The following is a 13,033-nucleotide window of genomic DNA, read 5'->3' on the forward strand; positions in this document are numbered from 1 at the left end:
TAATATTTTTCTTTTTAACAGCATTTTTATAAAGTAAATATTGAAATGAGTCATTGACACTTTTAGAAAGGTTTATTTTGTTTGCTTTAGCAAGGAGTTATTTCACTGTGTCCTGCAGCTGTGTGGAAAACTACTCATGCTGTGCACGGTATGAAATCAGATCACAGTTGATCCTTGTGTGATGGAAAAATGTCAATTATTGATTTCCATTAAATGAATTGTTCTGTAGTTGTTCTTTCTTTTTGGCTACACTGTACACACACCAGCTGCTCTTATTGTTGTGTTATGTTTCTCACCAAGTGGCTGGTTAATAAGTGTATTAAACGACACCTTTTTATTACCAGTCCAACCCAAATTCAGTGGTGTCAGTGTTTAGTGCAGAGCTTAACCTACTGTGATATGTTCTCATTACATTACATTTATTTAAAGTTGCATTACAAGTGACACGAAACACTGACTCACATTGAGTTGTTTTAGCTTCTTCTTTAGATTTTCAATTTTAAGATGATTTTCATTATTTTTAAATTCACGTTTACATTTTTAATCATTGATGCAGCTGTGGCTCCAGCTTGGTATGTTTGATCAGCTTCATAATTTACAGGTCTGGTTGGTTGTAAAATTGGTTTCTACTGGTTTTTGCTTTTTTAATCTATGATTTTGGGCTAATTTAATCCTTAGAAATAAATAACACAGCATAAAAAAACCTCTGGTCTTGTTTCTGTAGACTGTATTATTTGTATTAACATGAATATTTTTAAGGTAGTATTTCCTAATTCAGTCAGATACACTCTACCTCAGTGACTGTACTACATTACACACAGAAACACTGTAATGTAGGATACTTCAACAACAGTACAGTATATCCTCTAATCCAGGAGTGTCCAACCCCGGTCTTCGAGGGCCACTGTCCTGCTTGTTTTGCAACCAGCCCTGCTCTTCCAGCTTCTGATTGGCTGAACACTCAGCAGTGGGTAGGACAGAGATAGTAGGAAAACTAGCAGGACAGTGGACCTCGAGGACCAGGATTAGACACCTCTGCTAATCGAATCAACACTTCACTGAAAAAAAAAAAAAACTTCCTCTGAGATGTCAGTTACTGTGTAACATCAACCTACTGTATAATATCTGAAGGTTGTTAGGATTAACAAATGTTTTTTTTCGTCATCAAATGTATTCTGACAATTAAAGGATGATAATGACACATTGACCAGATTGGCCTCTGACAGATTTTCAAGGGTGTAAAATGTCCTTACCTGCATTTGCTCAAGAGGAATCTCAAAGCTGAAGGATTCGTTGTAGTAAGGATTCAGAGTGTTCTTTTTCACTGTTGTCTTCTTCTTCTTCAGCCTCTTTCCATTCTGCAGCAAGTTAATTTTCACATAGGGATCTGAAAAAAAAAACAAAACGAAACAAAAAAAAAAAAAAAAAGGCAACATCAAGTTAAGAACTCCCCGAGCGTGCATGTTTGGGCTGCGATGCTGTAACGCGCCAACAGATGGGGCCAACGCTGAAGTCAGAGGAAGTGAACACTGCTGCATAGTGAGTACTGCAGCGTCAGCACGTGAGCAGGACAAGCCAGAGCTAATGGCTTTGCTCACAGGCATGTCCCTTCATACACTGCAGTCCCGCTGCAAGCCGCCACATTTCTCATTGAGCACAGCGAAGCTGCAATTTTTATCAAACTGTGAAAGATTTAGATGCAACATCTGAGGCTCAGTTCTCCGTGTATACAGTACCTGACAGCCCACCCACGTCCATTTTCTTCAGGTTCTTGGCCTCCAGAATACAGATGGTGAGTTTTCCAGCAGTGGGGACATAGCGCAGAGAGATGCAAATGTCACCCAGCTTCTCCGGCTGTGAGGAGGAGGGAAGGTGAGACAACGTTAAAAGGGGGGCTGATGTTTGATCTGCAACACAAAGCTACACAAGCTGTCCTCTTTATATCACATGTTTAAAGCACGTTGCCAGCATCGACAGTTCCTGCTGTGGTTACTGGTGTAATAGCAGGAGGAATGATTTTTAAGCACATCTAGTGGGTCTTTTCAAAGTTAATAAAATGTCTGGAGCTAGCAAAATAAAGTGCGTTTTAATGCATTTCTTCCTAAAATGGCTCTGGGGAAGCAGCAGTTTCATTGATTAAAACCGTTTTGTTCTTTTCATATTGCAGTGCAGCATAATGGTGAAAGCACCACATTACATGCTGTGTGGATACACAGGAAGCAGTGGAGCTAGTTGGAAAATTAAAAAGTGTCTCCTTCACCCTTTTGAACCTCGCTGGCAAACAGACAGAACCACCTTGTGCTTCTGGTTATTTTCGTGCTATGTCATCAGAAGATGAGTAAACCCATCCACGGGCTTTTTAATGGAAAGTGGTTTTACTGACTGTTGCCAGCTTGTGGAAAATTTGATTCAAAGTGTTTCAGTATGTTTATGAGCTTCTTTACAACTAGCATTATGATTACATTTAAGATGCAGAACGACTTCTACAGCAAAGGTACAGTGATCTGACTGAGCCTGACTGATACTATCAGCTGACAGTGGCTTATTACGGGTAGAACGGTATCAGTGTATACTGTATGCCTGCTGATAAGTCACAACACACAGCAGAACAGAAATGCCAAAGATAAGTTTGAACCCTAACATAGTTTGTTTGACAAAAAGAAAAGGGCATATTGAGGAGGCTAAAAGCAGATGTATTTTTTTTCTATAGATAAACCTGAGAATCCTAAGGATTTGTTAAAATAATATTGGTGTATGTCAAATCCATGGCTGTGTCTCCTCTCCTCACCTCTTCTTGATCTGCGCTGTCCAGGTCTCTCCACTCCTCTATTGGCTTAGCCAGGTCAAGCGTGTTCATGGGGATTTTAATTTCTCCGATGACATCATGTTTGGAGAAGCGATCGAAGTCATAGACGGACATCACCAGAGTCTTTCCTCCCATCTCTTGGAATGGAATCTGGAAATACAACCACCAAGCCCTTTTTAGACTGTTTTATCACTTTGAGATGGTTTCTGATAAATCCTTAAGTACTAGTCATACATTTCTTCTCTTTAATGGTTTGTGACACAATAATAATAATAATAAAAACAGCCAGGTCAGAACTACACAGAGAAACGGATTGTGACGCTGCCCTGGAGCTAGAATTGCCTGACTTGATAAAATGCTGTTTCAGCAGAGCTGGGCTGGTAAAGGTCTTTTAAAGAAACAGTTTTTATAGAGCTGTGTCAGCAGTCAAGTTGCACCATAGGTGGCCCTCTTACTTAATTCGATTCTCTTCCACTTTCTCCTTGTCAGACACCTTCAATATCTGGGTTGCGTTTTATCACTGCCGGCCAGAAGTGTTGGTGAAAAAGAAATGAAAATCTGAGCAGCAGCTAAGCCCAGAAAGGAAAAAAGAAAAAAGGAAGAGCACTTCACCTTTTACAAGTGCTGTCTACACATCAAACAAGTCGATGCACAAAGTTGTTTTAATAAGTAATAGGTAAAGGGTGACCTTAAGGTGTTTCTGCTTACCTTGAAGGTAAAGGTCTCATTGAAGACAGGATTAAGCGTTTTCTTGTGAACCTTTGTGTCAAACTTCTTCTTTTTGTCAGGGAGGACAAAGACTTTGACATAGGGATCAGAGGTGCCACCGCTGTCCATGGAGAGGAGATCAGCTGCTTGCAGGATTCCCACAGTGAGCTTGGGAGGAAGGATGGAGGAGAGGTGTGTTAGAAATGAGTACATACTGTTCTCTTACTCGCATCTGAAAGGAAAATGAAACCCCCTCGCAATGCCCCTGATCCTGTTCTTATTTATCTTGCCTTGTTCTCCTGGAAGTCATAATCTATGGAATACTGCAGCTTCCCAAGCTTTTCTTTCTCCTTCACTTCTTCCTCTTTCTCATCCCCAGTGAGTCCAGGTTCAACATCGTCCTCTTCATCATCGTCATCCTGTAGTTTCTGCAAACACAAGAAGGGGGGCGGGGGTGGCACAAGAAGAGAGTGAGAGGACAGTTCTGACGTGGCACCTGTGCTGAACACCAGACCCGGGGCATCCGCAGTCGGGTTAGTCACAGCACCTACCTGCCACTTACCCCCGCTTACCCCGGTGCTACTAATGCAATCTGTTCATCGATGACCACAGTTGCAACCTGACTTGATTTCACTAATTCTTGGGTGACACCATTTGCTGTTTTCTTTTTCCCATGAGCTCTAATGCTATGTTAAATTCACAGGCAGGGGATTTTCCCCCTAGACTACATAACGTTGTAGAAATGTCATTTTAATGAAATACCGTGTGCAAAGAGTGGAGAGAGACACAGAGAGAATGAGTTAGAAAAAGAGAAACAACAGAATAAAAACAGTCAATATACAGGGTGGACAGAAAAAAAACAGGGACAGCTCACATTAAAATGCAATCTCATACAACAGCGGTGCAAGAGCATCTAGAAATTTGCCTTTTTCAATTATAAAAATGAAGATTATCAAGCATTTAGTACTAGGAACTGGTTTTCAGATTACTATGACTCACTTCTGTAACTGCCATTGATTATGATATTACAGTGTGTGGACATAATAAGAGGAATATTTGCTCTGAATGTTTCCAGCGAACTTGGGAAACTTTGGGAGGAAGTGTGCTGAGCTTACACAGGCACAAAATGCGAAACATGACTCATCCTAAATGAGTCCACTAAGTTTCAGAAATCGTGACGACCGTATCCCACACAGAGAAAAGCTGCATCAGTGAAGATGAGCCGCAGTCGCAAGTACACATACTGCAGGATAATATGGAGTGTATTTGCGAAAGCATCATAAGTACACTTAAAGTCTCTATTGCAGAGTTATGACATGGCATCGCTTTGAAGTGCGAGGTCTTCTCGTTACTCTGTCCGCCTCCATGTGCAGTGTATTCCTGGAGCAAGCTGTTACAAGACGCAAGAGTGTCCTTAATGAGGGGAGCTGAAGGACAGAGCTGCGAGGAGCAGATGTGATTTGATCACACCACCGATGCACTGATTCCTGACACTTTTCTTGAAAGGCTCTCAGACTTGCTAAAACCTCTGCTGAATATCCTCCGATAACACATGCTGTGCCAACTGACAGCGTAAGCTGTTTGACAAACAGGTTTACTTCAAGCCAGACGAAATTACTATCAGCATTTATCTGCTCTTGACATCCCAAACTCTCATTATCGTGTTTACACTGCAGTTGTACTACAGCCTGATTATTTTAAGTAGCTGAACAGCTGAAAGATTTCGCCATTTATCCCAAACAGACCCTTCCAGCTGATACTCGGCTGTGAATTATTGTTCCTCTTGTGCTAGAACAAAATTCTGCAGTTTACTGACAGCTAACTGCTCCTGATAAAATCGGGGCGCGATGAAAAAGATAAGTCAAGTCCTCTGCTATCGTCCATCTTGCCTTTGTATCGCGCCCCGTGACTCTTCAGTGTTTCACCTCTTTAGAGGCAGTCATGACTAATGAAGCGAGGGCAAATTGCTCTGATAAGAATATTAAAGTAAACTTTCATTTGCAATACTGGATGAAGCTGGATAATATCTCAGTCCAGCCTACTTTTCTCTATGGCTGTCTTCTTGAAAAAAACACTGACGTCTTCATATGACTTGAGGGTCCAGCTACTCAATGATGAGCTGGAAGAGGAACAGGGCACACACACAGATAATACACACTATCACACACACTGCACACCATGTACTGTACTGTACGCCCCCCATATATACACTCATACACATGCAGGCTCTCATGCATGCGTAAAAACCCACTCTCTCTCTCTATCACTCACACACACACACACACACACACACACACACACATTATCCATATATGTGGCATTCTCTGTCTTTATTGTGGGAAATGCTTTTCATTCAAGCATGCCAGGCCACACAATGCAGGATCCGGGTTTCTTTCTGATGGCGTATGTAAATGAGTTACCTCTTATCACCTCTGAGGAAAGATAAAAAAGATGCTTTCGCGCAGTCTAAAACCTCTAGGACAAATTATTTGTCAGGTCCAAACATTTCTGTGTATGTGTTCAAGGTGAAATGTAGGCATCTGTGGAGGAGTCATGCTATGTTGAGAATTTGGATTTGTTCTCATACATGTGTGGGTTCACTGATAAAGACATGGTACGTCTGAATAAATACCCTTTGTATTAAATCAAATATCTGGTATAACAGTCAGTCGACTGTAGCCTTAACTTTGGATCAACTGAAATCACTTAACTGCAAGCTGAACCAATCCCACCATTTCTCCTCAGTGAGACCCAGGTGCTTCAGGGAGAGAAGGGGGGCATCACTGGCTGTCACCTAGTATACGTCAGCAGCATGGGTCATCCAGGAAAGTTACTCTCAAGTCAAGTTGTGGCCATTCAATGGTACCTACTGCAAGGGCATATGCTGGTCTTTGTCAAGAGGCACAAACAGCTTTTGTCGTGGAACTGGGAGCATGTTCGCACAAGCGGGTGGCAGCGTGTGAATTTCAGACCCAAGTCTTTTTTGGAGAGGAATCATTTGTATGATTCCAGTTTTTGGTTACGTTGATTTAATTGAGGCCTGTCGTGGTGGAAACATGCTCCAAGCTCTCGCTCAGGTAAAGTTTCAGTTAATATTTGACAAATATCCAGCTTAACCCTTGCACATGCATGTTAGTGATCTCTAGTGAGTTGCTGAGTGTCATTCAAAGGCTCAACCATAGGATGAGTTTCATGTTCATTTCAAATCACACACAATTAAACAGTTCTTTGTTCTGTTATTTCTGCCAAAAATTGCAATCTCTGGGTAATCAAGACATAGCAGTTGGTGCGGCATATCAGTTCAGTGGATTTTGCGAAGCAGCTTAATTGCTCCCATAGATTCCTCAAGCACCAGCAGCACCTAAGCTTGCAAAGAAACTAAGGAAGCCATAGCACTCATTGTCATCATCACTGCAATCCAACCCCTCCAAGCCCAGCCCAGCCCACCCGCACCACCGCTCCCTCCCTGCCCTGATCTGCGCTTACACAGAGCGGCCAGAGAGGGGCGCCGCGTGCTATCAGACCTACCGTAGGCAGAGAAGTCCACCACAGTCAAGATACACGGAGCACACATAAGACACAAAGCGGGAAGGAGGAGAGCAGAGACAAAGGAAGAGATTGAACTCACAGCAGACACCAAAGAAGGATAATCACAGCAAATGCAGTCAGCTACACTGTAGGGAGTGAGGAAAATGACAGCTAGAGAGGCTTCCTCATTAGCACAATCATGTCTCGTGCGGCAGGGCCAATGGGTTTTAAAATAACTCCACTTTTAAATGTATTCTTATTGTCCTTCGTCAAATCATCAATCATGTGTGTGAAACAATAATAATTATAGGTCCAAAAACAAAGACATGGTGCTAACTAATCATTTTCATAACTATGTAATGACAGTAAAAAAAATAACAATGGCTGGGCTGAACAGATAAGAGTCCTGTCATTTTCCACTCAAACCCCAAAAGCACAAGTGAAAGAAAGAGCAACAATAACATTCATGACAAATACGTTAAAGAAAAAGAAAAAGAAAGAAACAATTATGGCGAGTAAAGAATGTAATTAACACCTGTGGAGAATACACTTGACTGGGTTAAAAAGCCCTCAAAAAGTTCGACAGTCTGTGTCATTGATATGTAATCGAATACATTTCAAGCAATTTAATCTATATTAATGTTATCAAACTGTGTAACACAAGGACAACTGGTCTGAATTAGTTGTTGTTACCACCTATTAGCTGAGTCAACATATAGCTACAAAGGTTTTCGTTCCAATGAAGTACAAAGTCATACTGTAGGACCCCTGGCGCCCTCATGCCGTGAGACGTACCTCTCCCCCTTTCAGGTTCTTCATTCCCATGTCACCCTTCCCCTTCTTGCCCTTCTTGTTCTTCTTCTTCTTGCAACAACATTTCTTGATGATGCAGAAGCAGCATGTTAGAATGAGTAAAGCAGCGACCACAGCAATGGCAATGATGGCCCAGGATGGCACTGAGTGGAATAAACAGACCGAGATATAGATGAGACATGCACGCACAAAAAGAGAAGAAGCAAATACGTTGACATTTGACCAACCAATCGTTTAGCCTCCTCCATGTCACGCCCTGGGCCAAATATATTTAGTAAGAGGTGATAGGTAAGCAATTAGATTGGGTGAAAATTTGATTTCTCTGCCATTAGGAAGGGCAGCCAGTGATCAATACTAAATAAAGACATTATGAGGCTGCTGATGCCCGCAGCAAAAGAGAAAATCTAATTCCAAAATCATTGCTTAAAGTCAATACAAGTTGGCTGATCAGAACAGGTTTGGATTTTGTCTGGCACTCACGTGGGATCTTGTCGATTTCGTTCAGGAACTTGTTTTTGATCTCGTCAAAGGCATCGTTCTTGCTGACCGGTTCGGTGGAGTTGTCAGCAGACACTAACGCGACAGGGGCTGGAGTCACGGTCAAGGTACTGGCCCCCGTTGGCTTGGCGGCGACCATGGGCGCTGTCTGATGCCTGAACAAGTTCCACTTCGTCATTTAGGCTGCACGCAAAGTCCCTGAAAAACAGCATGAGAAAACCTTGTCAGTAAGGGAGACCAGCACTCTGGTTTGCTAAACCTAACCGCCTAAATGAGTGGATTTACAATCTAAATAAATTTTAAAAACCTTTTAAATAATGAAAAACAAAACTGTGATTTTGTCATTGAATCCCAAATAAATCTTTGTATGTGTGTGTGCATGGGGTAAATGTTAGTCACTTTGGACAAAAGGTAAGGTGGGAACTGTGGGACACCACAGTGTACAGGGTTTCTACTATATTTGAAACAAAGATTTGAGATCAGTTCCAGACAATATTTACAAGAAATAACCATCAATTCTCGATTTGTCACACCTTCATTTTATCTGGATGCTGCTCGGTACTTGAGCCAACAGCGCTTGACCGAGAAAGGTGTCTAGCCGTAGAAAGAAACAAAATGAACAACTACAAGCCATTATCCAGTATCCAGCGGTGTTTCCACAGGCCAAACAAACGCTCAATCAGAGCTCTTATCGGTTCCAGAAATCACAGTGTGACAAGTACAGTGGAAAGCAGCCTGCCGACAAAGTGATGAGTGATCGGGCGAGACCTCGATTCACAAAGCAGAGAAAGATGACAGGCACAACAAGAGGACTTTGGCTATTGATTTTATTAAAGTCACTGTGATATGGGCAAAAATTGAGGGATTTCCAATTTCTCAAGTGTCAACGTGGTGTCAGAGATTTCACCTCTATTTATTGCCACGTATAAATTATTCAAATTGAGGCTGACAGCAGGAAGGATGAGCTTATATTATTCAGATCCCAGCTCCAGTTTAGTTTCTGCATCTTAAAATATACGTCTTGTACTGATGTTACAAACATCCTGCTGCACTACTATACGTGCATTGTTTAGTTACTGAGAAGGTTATTCAGGAACACTTTCAACTGTCTCACTCAAAAAAGAATATGTTGCTTAATAAAATAACAATTGCAGGCCTCCCTGCCTCCCTTTCTGTAAAGTGCAGTATTGTAGAGACTGTGACAATGTTTTAAGTATCCACTCACGCATGAGGTTTATGTGCATTTCATTCTGTTTGTCTCTCACATCAGGTCAAGCCAGACCAATTAAATCAACATTCATGGATAAGTGCTCAAGCATTTTATCTCCTCCACTGTGAGGGTGACAGTGAGGACAAACAGAGAGGACACAGATTCAGTCCTGCTTCACTTAGTACGTACTTCAGACAAATGAACTAGATCACGTTTTCCACCTTGTGTTTGACTGTGCCTTTTAACAGCACTAAGATTTGCGGGGGGCTACGTGCTAACTAAGGTTGTGATTTTCCAAGCTGTACTGTACTTGGGTAAAATTTAACATAGTTAATGTAATTATGGAGATATGAATGTAATGTATGCAATAAGTTTCACGGCAAGTCGTCCAGTAGCTTAAGGGCATGGCAAGCCACTTCGTATTTGTTGAGATATTCTGGTAAGGACCAAAGCTGTGCACTGAGCATGTCACTAGAGCAACTGAGGCGACATAAACCATAACATATAACATATACAGTACAAGGGATAAATGCAACAGTTACCACATTTATGTTGCTTAGATATTTTCTTTCTGGCCTAAAAGAAATAAAACATGGACACTGGTTAAGGTCGGTGATTCAGTCCTTGAACCAACAGATACAATCTTGGATAGGAAGAAACACAGCACTGCTTGCCCCTTGCTTGTTGTCACCACTGAGATGCCCTTGAGCAAGCCTCTTAACCTCCATCTGCTCCAGTAGAGCTACACCGTGGCTGAGAGATCAGATTGTACTGCAGCTTTCAGGTGTGAATGTGTGTAACTGTGTGAGTGTGAAGCAGGAAACGCTGCTGAAAATGGTAAGGAAAGCTGTAGCTAGATAAACGAATGCTAAAAAAAACATCACAGCTCTTTTCCAATGTGCATTTCCAATGTGCATTTTATATAATAATTCATTATTGAGATCTGTGGAAGGTTTGAGCTCAATTTCCCAATGTGCGTCTCATTTCTTTAGCCTTTGAGTAATCAGGGTTTGTTAAAACCCATGGCTTGGCTCCACAGGCCCACCGCAGCACAACTATGGGCATGATCTGTCCCTTATCACTAAACACACAGCTCCACATTGGATGGATGGATGAAATAACTGTGAGTGAGTCTCTGGTAGACATAAGCATACAGTACAAAACATTATGTTTTATGGAGTGCAGTTGCTACTATTCCTCTCTACCACTATAATAAAAAACTTATCATTATTATCAAAAAACATCACAATGCAATGAAAAAATGGACGCTGCTAATGGCACATTATATTTGTTAATACTCTTATGATCTAGATGAAGATCAGACCACATTTTATGACCAATTAATGCAGAAAGGCATGAAATTCCAAAAGGTTCACATACTTTTTCTCGTCAATGTAAGTACTTGTTTAAGGTTATCAAGGACTGACGTCATCTGTGTGATGATCCGCTGACAACAGAATGTGACACCCACCCCCACACCAGTGATGGGAATCCCCAGTTAAGCCAGCTTCATGTGTGGGTGGATTGTGTTTATTAGGAGCTTATTAGTATCCAGGTCGGTTCCGGAAGAAAACAACCTAAGGAGCTAAAGTCATCCAGCTGTTTCATTGCACAACAACAAGTACCTCGAACAGCAATTAATTAAAAATCTACAGCCGGACAAGACAAATCTTTAGTTTCCCCCCTGCTCTCAACAACTTGCTTCTCTAGTAGCTCACACAGCTGCCTGCCACTGTTTGATCTGCATGTGCGTGTGTGTGTGTGTGCGCACCACGTGTTCCCTACGTGAACCTACATTTTCTTTCATATTTGTAATTAAGTGCAGCGCAAGAGTTCAAAGCCTACAAATGTCTTAACGCACACTTTAAAAACGGCATCTGTAATACGGAGAGAAAACTGGTTATGGGGTCATGTGACTGCAGCTCAGGGGCAACAGTCAGGAGCAGCGGGGCGGCAAATTAAGTATTGAATACTAGGCACCGTGAAAAGGTTGCTGGATTCAAAGAGAAACAACAGTAACGGCCTCTCGGTCGTCGCAGACGTCCAGATGACCGAGGTCACCGAAGATACAAAGCAATCTGAAGAATATGACCTCAATTAAATCATTCAGTCCTCACTGAGGCCTCTGCCATCTGTGACACTGCGGGTTATGTGTGGGTGGAACGTTTGGCCTCCAGCTCATCTAGCTGTGCATCTTTGCGCAGCTTCGTCTCCTTTAAGTTTCACTAATGTGATAGGTACAAAGAGATGGATTAATATGAATAATTTTCCAAATGTACAAGAAGTAATAGAGAGACTCTTGACAAGCCAAGATTCAGGCCAATGCATCTTTTACAAACTATCATTCCTCACTGCGCTCTAATTTTGTACTTTTTGTACATATTTGTACTTCATACTTCTCACGCTGAGCTACTCTTTCATCTGAACCCCACTGAGCTATTTTCGGCCTGAGCCACATTGCGTGAGTTATCATTCAAACGGTAATTGTTGAAAGGCGTCACACGCATCTTGAATTCACGATAAACACACTTGAGAAAACAGGAAGAGAATATTGGCTCGACCACCGCTGAGTCACAGCTGACCTCTGATCTGTCTGGACTGGATTGCAGATGAAAATGTGCACTGGAACATTTAGAGAAAAGGGGGCATAGTATTTTATTAGATCCATCAGACAAAGCATTACTGCAGTCAGAAAGCTGAGCTGAGACGGTGGAGTTGTTTCAATTAGAGGTAATGTGCAGCTTTGTTCCTGAACTCTTGCTACTCTATGGTAATTCACCCCTGCTGAAATGGACTTAGGGGTCCTGCAGTCGTAATGGTCTCATTTTGGCTGTGTTTTAATAGGATTAGAGGGAGGCTACTGATGGCTGCATTGCTTATTATTTACCACTGAAGGATGGGATACTGTGTGGAACTTGGCCTGACTTCAACCAAAGATTATATTAAGCTGTATAAGCAGAAAGATTTATTACTATGATAGAGTTGCAGAGGTTGCTTATCTGACAACTATTAATTTAATGTTGTATGTCCTTTACCAGAATATAAATCTGAGATACCAAGCTCACAGGTGCCATTTACTGTACCACATACACAGTTTAGTTTCTATAGCTGCTTCTCGTTGTATCCTACTCTGTGTTTGATTTTGAACAAAGTAGCATGAAGATATCCTGAAAGGCTCGTTCTTGCCCATCGTGCACAAATAAAGTCACTGTAGACTCCTGCAGCTAAACATATTTCAACTGGCATGCACAGTCGGATAAATGCTAAGTGTGTGGCAGTGACATGTTTTGGCAAGGTAAAGAGCCGGGAGACTGACAAAAGCTCTGGCAAATCCAAAAACGCAGCATATGGTGCAGAACGTGTACCAGAGCCAGATTCCGAAACCCGTGACCATCAGCCTTCAAGTCTCCTGTGACAATGCATTGATGCCAGCGTGCAAAGCATCTGTCAGGTGGCATGTTTCAACTTTA

General features: G+C 41.9%; 1 protein-coding gene across 3 annotated transcripts in view; it reads right to left on the reverse strand.

Moving 5' to 3' along the window:
• Nucleotides 1–13,033, reverse strand: part of LOC113166743 (synaptotagmin-2-like) — a 45,283-nt gene that overhangs the window by 1,336 nt on the left and 30,914 nt on the right. For 2 of the 3 annotated variants that reach the window (XM_026366881.1, XM_026366882.1), the window contains 7 exons: nucleotides 8,336–8,551; nucleotides 7,838–7,998; nucleotides 3,805–3,942; nucleotides 3,515–3,682; nucleotides 2,789–2,956; nucleotides 1,737–1,854; nucleotides 1,254–1,387 (listed from right to left, as the gene is read on the reverse strand). In XM_026366881.1, coding sequence (XP_026222666.1) covers nucleotides 1,254–1,387; nucleotides 1,737–1,854; nucleotides 2,789–2,956; nucleotides 3,515–3,682; nucleotides 3,805–3,942; nucleotides 7,838–7,998; nucleotides 8,336–8,531 — 1,083 coding nt within the window. In that variant the 5' untranslated portion in view covers nucleotides 8,532–8,551. The remainder of the gene's footprint in view (nucleotides 1–1,253; nucleotides 1,388–1,736; nucleotides 1,855–2,788; nucleotides 2,957–3,514; nucleotides 3,683–3,804; nucleotides 3,943–7,837; nucleotides 7,999–8,335; nucleotides 8,552–13,033) is intronic. The other variant, XM_026366883.1, reaches the window with a different exon arrangement.

The sequence above is a fragment of the Anabas testudineus genome, chromosome 7 (assembly GCF_900324465.2).
Source record: "Anabas testudineus chromosome 7, fAnaTes1.2, whole genome shotgun sequence".
In the NCBI taxonomy this organism is placed as follows: domain Eukaryota; kingdom Metazoa; phylum Chordata; class Actinopteri; order Anabantiformes; family Anabantidae; genus Anabas; species Anabas testudineus.